At 34.7% G+C, this 17,453-nt stretch overlaps 1 protein-coding gene across 1 annotated transcript; it reads left to right on the plus strand.

The window, feature by feature from the left end:
• Positions 1–2,547: 2,547 nt before the first annotated feature.
• On the plus strand, positions 2,548–3,089 carry LOC129088173 (N-alpha-acetyltransferase 20-like). Its single transcript, XM_054595288.1, is given in 2 exon segments — positions 2,548–2,941; positions 2,944–3,089. Coding segments are annotated over 2 exon segments (540 nt in total).
• Positions 3,090–17,453: the final 14,364 nt, after the last annotated feature.

The raw sequence follows: 17,453 nt of genomic DNA on the forward strand, positions 1-17,453 counted from the left end.
GAATGGATGTATATCACAATTTATCTCATAAGACACCTAATCCTCCTAAGTTTTGTAGAAGACTTGTGCCCTCAGTGTTAGTAAGTTGCTTTATGGGGGAAACCTAAACACAGCATAAGAATGTATTTTAGGGACTCTTTAAATCTTGTCATGTCTTTTTCACTTAAAGTATGAGAGAGCACTTAAAAAGTAAGTCCTATCAGTCCAGAAAGACATTTTTAAAAGGCTATTAAAAACGAAGTTCTCAGAACTCTGGCTCCAGCAAAGATATAAAGGTTATAAATTGCCTAGGCAGCCTTACTCTATGATCATCTTATTTTAAATGCAGATTGTCAGCACCTTTCAACCATGCGTGTTCATGATAAAGTTTAGAGAAATGAAAAGATATGGAAGGAAGAACAAGAGCATTTTCTTGCACAGAAATTTGAGAGCCAAAATACTAAATCTACCAGCTTTAAAATTGTAATCATTCTTGTAAAGTCAAAGTAGATACTATTATTTTCCGATTGCTTATGTATATTAATATTTGGTGTAATGTGTTTTATTTAAATATCATACTTTGTAGAAAAAGTATTGTTTAATGATATATTCAAATTTCAAATGAGCCATATAAAATTATTTTTCATAAAGGTGTTTCATAAGCAGCTTTCAAAATGCAAAATAAAAGCTGAACACTAATTCATAAAATAATTGAAATTAACTTATACACAGATATATGTGTGATCCCTTATTGCTTAAATTTTGAAAATGACAAAGCAACTGGACTGTCTTATTCTTATAAAAGAAAGTGCATGAGTTTTGGTCACAGAATAATTTTTTAAAATAAATTAAAATGTTGCATATCATCCGCTCCCCTTTCCTTCATGAAAAAAAATTTCAGGTAGCCAACTGTTTTGAAATAAATATCCCTGCCGTTGCTATAGTGATGACAATAAAGTCCTTGCTTCTATTTGTGTGATATGGGTTCTTAGCAGAACACTTGAAAAGGTAAAGCTAATCAAAATAAAAATATCACTAGTTCTTATCTTCAAGGCAGTCTCCTTAAATTTAATTTGCAATTACAAGACTCAACCGTTGTCAACAGTTTTATTATATGTGCATTATCATAATCTTTTCCAATGTAGCCCTAAAAATTATACAGCAGATATGAGCCCTCTTTTTTTTATTATAAGTTACTGTCATTGGACAAAGGATATTTAAGTTAATTCTGGATATTTTGTGGAAAAAAAAATCAATGATTGAATCAAAGATACTGCTCCATTAGCTATTTTTGGACATTGCAAAGCTTTATTTTTATAACAATACAATGATTGTATGTTATTTTGCTTCAATGGTACATGTTGTTCAAGTCTAATTTCATCTCAGTGTTGATGCAAACTACAGAGCTTAAAAGCGGACAGTTACTTGTCAAACTGGATGAATCATCAAAGACATGTCACAAATAAAGCATCATTGCTAAGATTCATATTCTACAACATTGATGTAAAAAAGTAATAGTATTTATCTTGAAACATTTGGGAGACTTAAATAGCTTTAAAAATTGTTTCAGAGAGAAAATATGCAAAACAGCTCATATAAGTATAGAAGGCATTTTATGTCATTTTGATAAATAAGCACAAATGTTTATTCTGACTTTCAAAATCCAAATGGTTAATTAAACATAATCACAATTCAATGAAGTATTTTATTAAAATATTGCACATTCCAATCATTTTATATGCTACACAGTAAGAACTGTGGTTACTGTATTTCATAAGCAGAAATATTCTTTAATATTTTCATGAGCCCAAAAAAAAACAAATCTCTTGTTGGTTAATAAGTTATATTCTAAGTGGTATACTTGTTTTCTGCTGCTGTGTGACGACTTGTCACAAACTTAGTGACCTAAAACAACTCCCATTTATCAATGAGTCCATGGACACTATGCTGGCCTCAGGATTTCTGGTCCTGGTCAGAATATACCCATTCTAAGGTTGAAATCAAGGTGTTGGCTAAACTGAGTTTGCATATGAAGGCTGACCTTAAACAGTAAGATCGCTTTCATTTTCATTCTGATTATTGGAAGAATGCAATTCCTCACGATTGTAATACTGATGTATGAATTTAGATGGGGTTCCACTCTGCTCTGGAGGCTGCTTGCACTCCTTCTCTAATGGTCCCTCTGCCTTCAAAGCCGAGAATGGAGACCCGGTCTCAGGTGGAATCCTTTCCATGCCCTGCACATCTGATGGCAGGAAAAGCCAGTCAACTTCAAGGGCTCAAGTGATTAGGCCAGACTCACCCAGATAATCTCCCTATATTAAATTCAACTGTGGCAAATAATCTAATTATGGGAGAAAAATCCATCATATTCACAGTCCTAAGGTGTGCATACCAGAGATCGGGTATTTGGGGGATCACTTAGAATTCTTCTATCATGTGATATAAGTGTATTTGTTTATTTCATGAAACAGGGTATTCATTCATTCATTCATTCATTCATTCATGGACCCAAGAATGATAGCAGATAGGAGGTCTCCGCGAGCAAGCTGTGTCTGCAGTGGTGTAATGTCCACGCTTTGGGCCTTCGGGTGCGACGACTTGTTCCGCCTCAACAACATTAACTTGGATCCACTTACAGAAACTTATGGGATTCCTTTTTACTTACAGTACATCTCCCATTTGCCAGAGTATTTCATCGTTGCAGAGGCCCCTGGTGGAGAGTTAATGGCTTATATAATCGGTAAAGCTGAAGGCTCAGTTGCTAGGGAAGAATGGCATGGGCATGCCACAGCTCTGGCCGTTGCCCAAGAATTTCGATGCCTTGGTTTGGCTGCTAAACTTATGGAGTTACTAGAGATTTCAGAAAGAAAAGATGGATTTTCTGTTGACCTCTTTGTAACAGTATCTAACCAAGTTGCAGTCAACATGTACAAGTAGTTGGGCTACAGCATGTACAGGACAGCATAGAATACTATTCAGCCAGCAATGGAGAACCGGACAAGGATGCTTATGATATGAGGAAAGCACTTTCCAGGGACACTGAAAAGAAATCCATCATACCATTACATCATCCTGTGAGGCTTGAAGACATGCGCAGTGGTTTTTAGGCTGATGCTCCAGATATTTTATGGACAGTACTATTTTCATTGGATCATCTTAGAGCTCTGTTAGAGAAAAATATCCATTTAGGTCTTAAAGATTTCAAGAAAATATTTTAAATCTCATTGTTTCCAGTTAGCAATATCATACCTAGTAAAGCTGTCTACTGTGATAAATATCAATCAGAAAAGCAGCTATGTCAGAAGGAAACAGTTCTACTATCATGGTTCACAATATGCCAGGGAAAAAAGCTTGTTCCAATCTCCAAATCTATGCCTGAGAACCACTGCTGTGCATATATATATATATTTTCTATTGAACTATTGACTGAAGCTTTAAAAGCATATATGAAATGCTAAATCAAAGATGTATAATAAAATGCATTGTTGATGCAAAGAAAGAAAAAAAGAATGATAGCATATAATAAAGCACTAAAAAAGTGATTTTAAAAATCAGTTTGGAACTTTTTTCCAAGATAGAAGATAATTGTATTAATATAGGGAATTATTAGTATTCATAAACTATTATTTAAGGATCAGGAGGTAATTGGAACTTACTCTTCCTTTTCAAAATTGCCAATAATATAAAACCATAATCATAACCCAGAATCAAGTGTCAATGAAAGATGACTTAGTAACTTATAGAAGTTCTGTGGTCAAGAATTCTGACTTAGGTCAGTTTTCCCAGAATTTTTTTTTCTTTATTGGTAGAGATTTGAGCAGACTATAAAAATATGAACATGTCAAAAAGAGTTCAATATGGGAGTCAATTTTTTTATTACCAAGTTAAGAAAAGTTACGTGCACCAAAGTATTAGTTTTGGAGTCACACAACATGAAACTGATTTTATGCTCTGCCATTTAATAGCTTTGTGATCTTGAACAGACTAATACACCCTTTGATATTTAGTTTTATTACCTGTAAAATAAAAATAATAATATTATGCCATATGACTGTTGTGAAGATAATTGGAACAAAGCATATAGTCCAATTCTTCCATGCAGTCAAGTGCTCAATGAATGGCAATTATTATTATTATTGTTATCTTTGCCATTACGATCCAAGACTTTATGTGAGGCATTCAAGAATAATAAAGTGATTAATATTGATTGAATGCCTGCTGTGATCTGTACTTAGGTGCAATACATGAAGGATTTTTTTTTTAAATTCATTGTGGTGACAATGGCTAATAAGAGCATGTAGATTTCAAGACTACATTGCACTATGTCATTGTGTGCCCACCACCCAAAGTCAAATCATTTTCTGTCACCATATAGTTGACTCCCTTTTCCCTTTCCTACCTCTCTATCCCCCATCCCTCTGATAGCCTCCATACTGTTGTCTATGTGTATGAGTTTTTGGTTCTTGATTTGCTTTTTTGTAAATTAATTTATTTTTTCAAATACATTTGTCTCTGCCTACCCCCCACTACTTTCCCTTGCCCCCTCCCTCAATCTTTCCCCTTTGGTTTTGTCCGTAAGTCCTTGCTATATGTTCCTTGACTTTCCCCCTTCCCCTCCTTTTCCCCCGCCCACCTCGCTCCTTCCCTCTTGTCTCTGTTGGTTTTTTTGCCTTTCAGTGTTGCTGGACTTATTTTCCTTGCATCTTTGTATTGTTGGTTAGGTTCTGCTTACAGGTGAGATCATATGGTATTTGTCTTTTGCCCCCAGCTTATTTCGCTTAGCATAATGCTCTCTAGTTCCATCCATGCTGTCGCGAAGTTTAGTAGTTCTTTTTTCTTTGTACTGTGTAGTATGCCATTGTGTAAATGTACCATAACTTTTTGATCCCGTAATCTACTGATGAGCATTTAGGTTGCTTCCAACACTTGGCTATTGTAAATTGTGCTGCTATGAACATTGGGGTGCATAGGTTCTTTTGTATTGGCGTTTTGGTGTGCTTAGGGTATAGTCCCAGCAGGGGAATCACTGGATCAAAAGGCAGTTCCATTTTCAGCTTTTTGAGGAAATTCCACACTGCTTTCCACAGTGGCTGCACCAGTCTGCATTCCCACCAACAGTGGACTAGGGTTCCCTTTTCTCCACAGCCCTGCCAGCACCTGTTGTTTGTGGATCTGTTTATGATGGCCATTCTGACCGGTGTGAGGTGGTACTTCATGGTGGTTTTGATCTGCATTTCTCTGATGGCTAGTGATGCCAAGCATCCTTTCAAATATCTCTAGGCCCTCTGTATCTCTTCCTTGGAAAAGCATCTGCCCAGGTCCTTTGCCCATTTTTTGATTGGATCATGTGTCTTCTTGGAGTGGGGTTGAGTGAGTTCTTTGTATATCTTGGAGATCAAACCTCTATCTGATGTATCATTAGCAAATATATTTTCCCATAAGGTTGGTTCCCTTTTCATTTTGCTGGTGTTGCTGATGTTTTCTTTAGCCATGCAGAAGCTTCTTATTTGGATGAGGTCCCACTTGTTTATTCTTTCCTTTATGTCCCTTGCTTTAGGAGACATATCAGTGAAAAAATTGCTGCGTGGGATATCTGAGAGTTTCCTGCCAATGTTCTCCTCTAGGACTTTTATGGTGTTTCGACTAATATTTAAGTATTTTATCCATCTTGAGTTTATTTTTGTGTATGGTGTCAGCTGATGATCCGATTTCAAATATTTGCATGTAACCATCCAGCTCTCCCAACACCATTTGTTGAAGAGGCTATTATTGCCCCATTTTATGCTTCTGTCCCCTTTGTCAAATATTAGTTGCAAATATAGACCTGGGCTTATTTCTGGGCTTTCCATTCTGTTCCACAGGACTATGGGTCTCTTCTTGTGCCAATACCAGATTGTTTTGAGTATAGTGGCTTTGTAGTATAGTTTGATGTCCGGTATGGTGATCCCTTCTACTTTGTTTTTCTTTCTCAAAATTGCTGCGATACATTAAAAAGATTATCCACCATGATCAAGTGGGATCCATCCCAGGGATGCAGGGATAGTTCAATATATGCAAATCAATAAACGTAATACATCACATAAATAAAAGAAAGACTAAAACCACATGATCATCTCGATAGATGCAGAAAAAGCATTCGATAAGGTACAGCACCCATTTATGATCAAAACACTCAGAAAAATGGGAATAAATGGGGCATTCCTCAACGTAATAAATGCCAAATATGAAAAACCTACAGCCAACATCATACTCAACGGGCAAAAACTAAAAGCTCTCTCACTAAGAACGGGAACACGACAAGGATGTCCGCTTCCACCACTTCTTTTCAACATGGTATTCCAAGTCCTAGCCACAGTGATCAAGAAAAATAAATAAAAGGCATCCAAATAGGAAAGGAGGAAGTAAAGCTATCATTGTTTGCAGATGTCATGATAGTGTACATAGAAAACCCTGTAGACTCTACCAAAAATCTCCTCAACCTAATTAGTGAATTTGGCAAAACAGTGGGATACAAAGTCAACATTCAGAAATCAAAGGCATATTTGTACACCAGCAATGAAATAGAAGAAGAAGAAATCAGAAAAAAAATACCATTTGATATAGCAACAAGAAAAATAAAGTACCTCGGAATAAATTTAACCAAAGTGGTAAAAGACCTGTACAGAGAAAACTATACAACATTGAAGAAAGAAATTAAGGAAGACAAAAATAAATGGAAGCGTATACCGTGCTCATGGATTGGAAGAATTAATATCATCGAAATGTCCATACTACCCAAAGCAATTTATGGATTCAACACAATCCCTATTAAGATACCAATGACATATTTCACAGAAATTGAACAGACATTTCAAAAATTTATATGGAACCATAAATGACTCCGAATGGCCAACTTTCTTAGTCACCAAAAAATGGATTGGAATAGTAGTTCCAAGGGAAGTACAAATTGTCTTCAAAATGCACAAAAATCCACCAAATTCTGAGCTTCCTTTGGCTGTTGTGAATGACTAAAGACATTGGGGGAAAAAAGAGAAAGAGAATACCTCAAGATGAATGTCTTACACCTTTAAATTCCTAAAAAATTCACTTTTTTCCCCTAAGGTTTAATATTCCTCCTTCACACACGATTTGTGAGTTACTAGTATATCAAGCACACTTCTCAATATTTGCTCCCCTGGCCAATTGAAACAATATCATCAATACTGTGAATTAGTATGATGGTGTGGCATCTGCACAATGTCAAGATAATTCTATCAGAGCCTTTGCAGAGTTGGTCACTACATTAGTGGATGAAATAAAAGACAGATAAGGCCAACGGGTTCTGAAGTGATGTATAAATGTTGTCCAAAATAAGCCAGAAGCAAATAACAGAATCTGGGGAACAGGGCACATAATTTTCCTATTGCTGTCATAAAAAATTACCACAAAAGCTATATGGTTTAAAACAACCCCCACTTACTATCTTACAAGCTCTTTGATTAGGGCCCATTTTGTCCCTTGCAGTTCTACACAGTTTTTGCTCAGTCATCTTGGCCCTTGGATCTGCCCTTTGATTCTCATTTTCCTAAAAAACTGTCTTTTTTTGCAGCTGAGTAGTTTTACAACCTTATTTATACCTTTCACAGAATATGCTTTTTTTCTATTTTGTCTGTCTTAACATTTTTAATCCAAGCTAGTAGTTATTCCTTCAATACAACTCTCTTAAAAGTTTGCAATTGAGGGTGCAATGGACAATCTTTAAGATTCTATAAAGCTCCCATCTAGCTCTCTGAGACATAGCTTCTAATCCTTCTCAGGGATCAGAAAATACCATTGACTCCCACACTAGGTTTGATGTTTACTATGAGGTCATGTATTTTGAGTAGTAACAAAAATTTTATCTTTACAAGGTTAATTTTTAATTTTGACAGTCTTTTGCCAGGAAAATCTGGAGATTGAAAAAATTTTAACACAGCAAGTCTTAGTTGTTTTTTTTTTATATTTCTTCTAAAATTTGCTTAAAAACTGAAGTTGTTTCTTAGGTCTTCTGATTTAACTCCCATGTTTTATGGCAGGAAGCTAAATGCATCCAGTTGGCATCTGCAATATTATTTCTAGAAATCCTATCAGAGCTACTAATACCTGTTTTTTAAAAGATTTTATTTATTTATTTTTAGAGAGAGGGTGAAGTAGAGAGTAAGAGAGGGAGAGAAATATTGTCTGATTTCCACTTGTATGCACTCCAACCAGGACAGAACCTCAACCCAGGCATGTGCCCTAACTGGGATCAAACCAGCGACTTTTTGCTTTGGGGGCCAATTCCCAACCAATTGAGCCACATCCGTAAAGGCAAGCTACTAATATGTTTTTTCATGTTTCTTCAGGTAGCAATCTTATTACTCATCCTATAGTACAAAATTTTGAGTCCACTCTACTCTAGCCTCTAATAATAATTTGTTGTATGCTCTTCAACTTGCCCCTGTCTCAAAGCATATGCCATGTATTTTACTATTTTGTTATAATAACACCCTACTCCTGGGTACCAACTTCTGTTATAGTTATATGTTGCTGTATAAGAAGCTACCTTCAAATCTCATGCCTTAAAACACTAAATATTTACCCGTGCATGATTCTATAATATTGACTGGGCTGGACTAGAACAGCTTCTTGATGTATACCACATGGTATCTGCCAGCCCTGGATGGCAACTGGGTCTCCTTCTTTCACATATGTGGTGTCTCAGTGAGGACAGTTAGAATAACTGGTACCAGGCTAAGCCTTCCTCTCTATTTCTATATAGCTTTTCAATGTTTTCCTCAAGACTTGGCAACTGGGTACCAAAACAGAATACTCCAAGAATAGAAAGTCTAACATGCAAGTGCTCACTGAGCTTCCACTTGTGTTATGCTCCTAATGTCCCATTGGCAGAAGCTAATCACATCTAATGGCATGGTCAAAGCCAGAATCAATGAGGAGAAAAACACACATTGAAGGGGCTTTCTTCACTGGAGGTAACTACTCTCTGCTACAAGTTTTGTAAATAATTTCTGTGCCTTCAGTCTCATTTTCCTCATTGATTTCAAGGTTGCTAATTGAGTATTTTTTTGTCTTTATAATATAGAGGTCTTATATAAATCATATAATTTGAAGGGTCTACTGAAATTTGAAGAGCTGTTTAAGTATATATTTTCATTACAACTTAAATATCAAACTTTAGACAAATTAGATAATTTTAATGTAGTTGAATACATAGGATTTAAAATAAGTTATTTCAATTACACTATGCCACCTAATTTTTTACTAATAATAACAACTTATAAGTATTGAGTGTTTATAATGGGACAAACCATGGTAGGTGATTTACATGTATCATATTTAATGAGGAAAAAGAAATTTACAGAGATGAAATAAAGTTCAATAGTTGCCAATACACAGGAATAGGGAAGGAAATCTAGGTCTCTATTTCTAGAACACAAGGTACTAACCACTTAATACCTTATGTTTTATTTCTAGTTTGCTGATTCCTTCTCAAACACCTTCAATTGATCCCTCTATCCTACAGGAAAAAGAAATTAAACATTAGATCTTCCGTAATTAGGACACAGGTCCACTTTCCCGTGTCTTCCACCATTCACTGGACACCCAAGGCACTTCCTTGACTCTCTACCAGTACTCATGGTCATTTGGCCATGAAATAAGTTTTCTTCACTGAGAACAAGGAAATCTACTTTCTTCAGCATCTTGACTCAAATGTCACCCATTCCTTCCTCATTTTTTTCAAAAACTCATACCTTACTCTTTTTTCTTACAGCCAAGGAGACATGTTCCAATTCACTTGAAACAGTCCAAATTTATTCTTATTGCTTCAATGTATTGATAACCTACTTTTCACTGTCAAGTGTACCATGGTTTGGAGATGATAGCTGCCCACAGTTAATCAAGCCTTCTTTTGAACCCAGAAAGTACATTATTAATATTTTAAATAATATTTATAAGATACATATTTCTGTTACGATAGTACATATATTACATTTGGAATCAGTGCTTTTTAGTATATATGTCTCTAAGGTTTGTTATAGTATCAGTACTAAATATTTCTTTAGTAAATAAAAGGTAAGAATGCTTAAAATAATTAAAATAATTTCTATATTCCAGAATAATTGATAATGAAGATACTCATGCAACTGATAACTATATTTAAAGCCAAACAATTAACCAAATACAAATCATTGAATGCCAAAAATAAGTGTGAATTGGTCTTTCATTAAATTGGACATTTATCAATTTGTTTTTAGGTAAATTGGCATCCAGTGAATTGATTCTTGGTAAGTTTATTAAAATGCTCTCTATGTTCAAAGGCCTTAGAAATGTCAACTTGTGTAACTGAAGCACTTGAATCTAGGTGGTTTGATTTGTAGGAAGAGAAATTAAACTACATAAAATTGACTTCTTCACAGTCGTGTTTGTCAAGATAACAAATAATAATTAATTTTAATTTTCTTCAGTATTTTAGATCTCAAAATTCTAATCAGCCAAATCAATCTTATCTTTAAAATGAAAGAAAAAAATAAAAATTTTATCTTAATATCAAAAATTATGTTGAAAAACCATAGAAGATTCAGAGAAAGCTTTAAAAGCTATGTAAGCCTTATGCTTTGCTCCTAGTTCTCCTTTCTTATTCAAAGCACTTCTTTTCTCATGTTAATACAATAGAAAAAAGACTGGGCATCAAGTCTGTCTCTCTAGTATGTATTACATACTGGAAATGTCATAAATGTATTTATTCATTTTAACCAAATTTTACCACCACAAAACAATTTAGAGACCCCATGGGATCTATTATAATGGGATTTCACCTGTACTTTAGTTGAATTAAATGATCCTGTACAGAAATCAGCTATTTAAAACATTATCCACAAGGACCCAAGTCACAGAGTTTTTCTCTAAAGGGGCACGTGATTTACGGTAGTATTGCACAGAGACTAATTAGTCAATGTTTCCGATGGTGCCACAGCTGGTTTCTGACAATGTGCTCTGCATCCCACCACTTACATAATTTCTCTCCATAGAAAACCTATATGAAAATTTCTAAGCAGGCATCCATATGATTTTCTTGGAAAACACTCAGACTTTTCATTATACCTCTGATGTTTATAGAGGATTATTTTTTTCAAATTAAATAGTATCATTTATTTAGGATCAGAAATTTGTTTACACTACTTTATCCTATCCATTTACCTTCCTGAAGTGTGTTTTAATATCCATGGTCAATACAGCACGATTGCTTTATATAGTCATAACATCAATTGAAATAAGATATAATAATAGGCAATAATTGCCAGAAAGCCATCTATCTCATTATGATTGTTTTAGCATTTGATAGAGGATTTGCCTAAGGCTAAGCCAGGAGCTTTATTTATTTCAAAAGGATGAAAACAAGGAAATATGCAAATTTTGCATTAAATATTATTATTCAATCAAGGCCTATGAGAGGTGTAGTAGAAATTTATATTCATTCTAACCTTAGAAACTGCCTAGTGACCACAGGGACACTGCCACCTTAGCTCTTCTGCAAGTCTAACTGCAGCCAGTTTGAAGAGCCAACAATTGCACACATCTTCGTAATAACATCAGATTTCCCCCTGACAAGACATTTGCTATTACACGTTATTTTTTTAATTGCAAAGCTGATGAGTTTAAGTCAACATATTTCTTTCCTGCTCCTTCTGCTTGTCAGCTGTAGCTGGATTGATAAAATGCAAATGAACAAATCATTAACGAGTACTGGTTATGAATCTCTCAGGCAGTTCAGGACCCTATCAAATCCTGCACCTATTACTTTGTGTGATTGATGTACTATTGTAAGTGATTGTTCCTGATCTTATTAAATCTCATTGATTTTTTCCCAGTTTCTATTTTATGCAGGGCCAGGCTCAGACTATTATGAATGTTGCTGAACACTGTTAATCAAGCTTACACAGCTATTTTGATGGCAAACAATTAGAACTCTGTGGCTCTAACTTGCAATTAGCTTCAGGGATATGGACCTCAGCACCATAATAATGAAAGAGACCTCCTTCAAGCACAGTAATAAGATTTACAATTATGACCCCAAATAACCTCTGAAAATTACCAATCTGCAAATTTAGATGTGTTTATCAATAATTTCTCCCCTTTTATGAAAATAAATTTGAAAATTTTCATAAACAATAATATATCTAGCAAAATCATTCTTCTTATTCCTTTAGTATATTACCAACAAGCTTAACTGGTTCTGATTACATGAAATTGTTGTTCGTACTTTACGTGATAGCTGACTTGCAAACACATATGCAAAGTTAAAAAACAATCAAATAACTTCCAGATATTTGGACAACATGTATATTTTTCAAAAATAATAGCAGAACATGTTAAATGATACATAGGATGAAAGTACTGTTTGTTTATCGTTCTATTTGGTCACAAAACTTTTATTAAGCATCTACTATCTAATTGGTACTGTGATAGATCTATGGATCATACACAGATAATTGAACATCATTTCCTGTTCTAGATTGGTCTTATATAATATTATAAATCTATAAATTAATGTTGTTTGATTATCCATGTTAATGTAATTCCATTTATATCTATCTGAAAGAACTTCATGAATAAATTCTATTCCAAATCTTCTTTAGCTACAATTCTTTTTTACTCCTATTCCTATCAAAAGTCATCATTTCCTTATTTATTTAGAATTGGGTGAGGTTTTTCTTATTCAGCCACACCTTTTCCCTCTTGTCACTTAGGAAGGGATACATATCTTATTTCTTAGCCATGATTTTATTCCCATATTCTCTTTCCTTTGCAATTACTTTTTTACTTTAATTTTCTTTCTCTTACTTATAATTTCTTTCCACTGACACTTTTTGCTTTGTGACATGCACAGGTTGCTCACTCTCTAAAACAAAGCAACTAACTAATTAACTAACCACCCAACTTACATTTGATGCTAATGTAACATAATTCTACGATTTCTCTTACTTTTCTGTCAATATTTGCCAACCAAAATTTGATAACTGAGGCCTCAACTGTAAAGCATATGGCATTTTGAAGAACAGCTCTGTTGGCAAAGGCTAAAAATAAACCTTTAAATTTCCAGAATTTTTAATAGAAAGAAGAGTGTTAAGATAGACTTTCCACACTGGAACCTCACTATATGTCAGGCATGGGTGAGGGCAATACAGGGTCACAGCTGTGATAAGAGTCAGGGCCCATTATTGCCTGGCCTGCATGACTCCTCATTAAGCAAACAGCTATTCTGTTTTTAACTTCCTTATTTTTCTAACTGGTGTCTTGTGATGAGAAGTAGAAAGAGCAAGATAGCCACTTTAGGGCCAGAAACTGGAGGACTTCGAGGGTTGTCTAAAATCACTTATGAGCTGTGAAATACTATGTAAACTACAGGAATTCTTCTGAACCTCAGTTTCCTCATCTGATATATTGCATTGCACATGACCAAATTGTGCACCTCATTTATGCCATCTTCCCAGAGAATGTGTCTCTACCAGCCTACTTTGAGAGAAATAAATCCCGGAAATTTGGCCGTGTTTTGATGGCATGGAAACTTATCACCTTAACCCTTCCTTACATCTAAATTTTTTAAAAATTTGAACTTATGTTGGCAATTTTTTTGTCTAATAAATTGTATTTTCTGTTATTTATTCATTTAATTGGGATTTATAATGACATATTCTAAACTACAGGGAGCCAACAGTGAAGAAATCACATAGAAACCCTTCCCTCTAAGGTTTTCATTGCACTACTTCTTTTATAATACCCCTATCTTAAAACCTTGGATTAATTTGTGACATTTATTGTTTAAACTTCTTACCCGTATCATCAATGAACCTTGGGAATTCATACTTTTTATTTCCTACGGTTTCAACTGACTCTGCCTTTTGCGAGATCCTGGTGGCAATATACACATCTACCGGAACAAGCCTCTGCATCATACCATGACAGACTGTCCTACAAACTTCCAGCCAAATCTGTACAAATCCAGCTTTGTCTATGTTGTTTCCTTGCTTTAAAAAAATGAGGACTAAGTGTCCTTACCACAATGAGATAATTTTAAAATATTGATGACTTTTCTCTTAACCATAAGCCCAAAGTCCTTAGCTATATATTAAAAGCTCACTAACATCAACTAATTTGTCCAACTAGATGACCTACCAACTTCTAAATAAACTGCCTCCATTATTAATATTATGTATACTTCATAGTTGCATCTCTGGTTTGTGCTTATATTCTATTTCTTTCCTAGAACTTGTTTCTCTGATTGAATTTTAACTTCTGGGAATCTTTTTATTTTTTATTTATTTTATTTATTGTTGTTTGGGTACAGTTCTCTCCATTTTCCCCCCACCACTTTCCCCGACCCTACCCATCCCCGCCTCCCACCCTCAATCTTACCCCCTTTGGCTTTGTCCATGGGTCCTTTATACATATTTCTTGATGGCCTTCCCCTTCTTTCTCTGCTGTGGTACCTTCTGAGTTTGAATTCTAGCCTTCTCTTTTTTTTCCCAGTTTTGTAGCATTCAGTTAGTTATGTAACCAACCTGCATCTCAATTGTCTCAATTGTCTTATCTGCATAAAACTTTCTACCAGAAAACTATCTACCAGAAAAACCTTCTGGTTCTCATGTCCCTTTGACATAATTGTTAACCTCAATAGATGACTGAAAAAGAATTAAATGAGATAATTCATGTTAAAAATTTAGTAACTACAAAAATATATTAGCTGCTAATATTATTTGCTAATTTTAATTTCTAATAATATAGACCATCTTTCTATCTTTTGAACCTTCATGGAGTAAATATATTATAATCTATAACAATCCTATGGTTATAATTTGATACCCTACATTGTTAAAGTTATTATACATTTGTATAGATATTTACATACACACTTATGTTTGCATGCCTATATAAGTGTTTGTGTATATATTTGCATATCTATATCTGTATCTGTATGTACATCACATATACCATACATATGCATACCTATATCGAGATATATGTGCATGTGTGCGTGTATAATCTTTAAGATCAAGGCTCTTTTGAATTCATTTTTTGTAGGCTCTGTGTTAAGGCTATACAAAATGTGAATTTATTGCATGATGAATAAATTGATGCTGGATAGAATGACACACTTTGATCCATTAGCCTTGCTTTAAGAAAACTCTGCAAGCTGCAGAACTGGTATTTCTGGAATCCATTTAGGGGTGACTGTGAACTGGGTCAAAGGAAATTAAACAGATGGAATTATCTGGTTTCATTTGAGTCAGCTGAGAAAATAGAAGCAGCATAGCCTTGGTTTCCACAGTCAGCAACATATAACCTTTCATTTAATATTGAACAAAATATAGACAATTAAGAACAACTGATATTATCGAAAATAATTTTAAATGCTAGTAAATGCTAAACCCACATACCACTAATGTTAAAAGCTTATTTGGGTGTAGGAAGAAGTTTGAATTGCTTTGCGTCTGCTTTAAATGTTGTCTAACAGCAAAACTATTTGTTTATGTGCCTTTTTTTTATCATCTCCATTAGTTTAAATATTACATGGTTGCACAAATTAAACTAATACAGACATTCAGTTAGAAACCTGGAGGCAAGTTGCTGACCTAAAAGCACACAGATTTGGTACATGAACAGATCTGGGCTCAAATCCAGGTTCAGTCACTTAGCAAATTTGTGCTTTTGAGCAAATAATATAAATTTTCTTGATCTTTGTTTCTCATTGTCAAAGATAGGACAAAGATATTTGCCTTGTAGAATTATTTCGTTGATTCAGTCAGTTTAACAAATATCTGCCATGCAGAAGTCACCAGTCCCTAGCCCCTATTAGTTTGTATGCACGTTCATATACATAGCTCACATTACAAAACAAAATCAACTAATTAGCAAATACCAGAAAATATTACAATTAAAAATAATGCCTGATGTCCAACTAGTTTTTGTTGACTGTTCCACTGTGGCAGGCCTTCATGGGACAATGTCACAATGCCAGGAATAAGAATACTGGCCATCCCACCAAAAGGACTTTGCTTATCGCACTTCCAAGTCTCAGGGCTGTCAAATTATTTGAAGAAAGTTTACAAGAGAAATGATTTTAATCATTTCTGGGCAAATGGGAAGTTTGATTATCTTCTTTGCTATTAAATTTTCCTGGATCCCAAATATATGAATATCAACTATTATCTATTTTCATTTCCTTGTTTTGAAATTTTTCCTCAAAATGATTTGGCAACTTATTGAAAAATACAAATTAAGTAGTACTAAGAAAATTAGATTGAGTAATACTAAAATGAAAATAATTTTAAATATAGTAGTTTCTGATAAATTTATACTAGCATTTTTAAATGGAGATTTAAGAATTAACTCAAATAGTTGATTCAAAATAAACCACTTTTTCTGCCATGTTTGTAATGACTTCCTTGCAATTAACCTCAATTTCCTTGCATTCTTCTCCATTCTTGTAATTTCCTGACAAGACCACAACCATAGCTAAAAGCTAACTCCAAATATTCACCTACTTTGCACTTATAATAAGGCTGTTGGCTAGCAGGGGAAAAGCTTTTGAATACTCAGTGGCCTTAATTCATGGCCATAAATCTCAAATGAGCAGAGAATGGAAATTCATCATCTTACCACCCTTACCTAGTGTATTAGTATGCCCTATATAAAAATGACTCTTTCATACCAGCTCTTCTATTCAAACCTTCCAAATGCTCCCTAACCTTCCATTGCTAATGTCACACCTGGAACCCATAACTACATCACCACATACACAGGAGCCTACGTACCCAGAGACAGAGAGAGGCACACAAACCCTTTGCTGCTATTTTTGCTTCAAGAACATCTTCATCTTCTCACCACATCTATCTACTCTCTAGCACCTTCCTTCAGTCACGGTGCGGGGAGTGAACCTCCTCACATCCAACATCAGATATTTTCCTGCACATCTGGATTTCAGTTCCTTCTTACATTCTCGGGGACTTCATCTTGCAACCATAATGTAATCTCTCAAGTTACTTTTTTTCCTTTTTACTATATTTTGTCCTGTAGCATGCAAACATATTATAGTATATTTCATCTTAAAGATTCCACTCTTTTTTTTTTTAATTAATTTATTTACTTTTTAAATACATTTGTCTCTGCCTTCCCCCCTCTTTCCCTTGCCCCCTCCCACCTTCCCTCCCTCAGCTCTTCCCCTTTGGTTTTGTCCATGAGTCCTTGCTATATGTTCCTTGACTTTCCCCTTCCCTTCCCACTCTTGATCTCGCATCTCTTATTTTGACTTTCCTTCACACAAAACATTGCAAAAGAGTTGTCTATATCCATTCACTCCAAATCCTATACTATTGTCTTTCCTCAACCTGTCCAGTGAAGGGTCAGAACCCATTCTATCACTTAAATTGGTCTCCTCAAAATCATACAGTAGC

The sequence above is a fragment of the Pteronotus mesoamericanus genome, unplaced genomic scaffold (assembly GCF_021234165.1).
Source record: "Pteronotus mesoamericanus isolate MK-2021 breed Mesoamerican mustached bat unplaced genomic scaffold, CSHL_Meso_final scaffold_54, whole genome shotgun sequence".
Taxonomy (NCBI): Eukaryota; Metazoa; Chordata; class Mammalia; order Chiroptera; family Mormoopidae; genus Pteronotus; species Pteronotus mesoamericanus.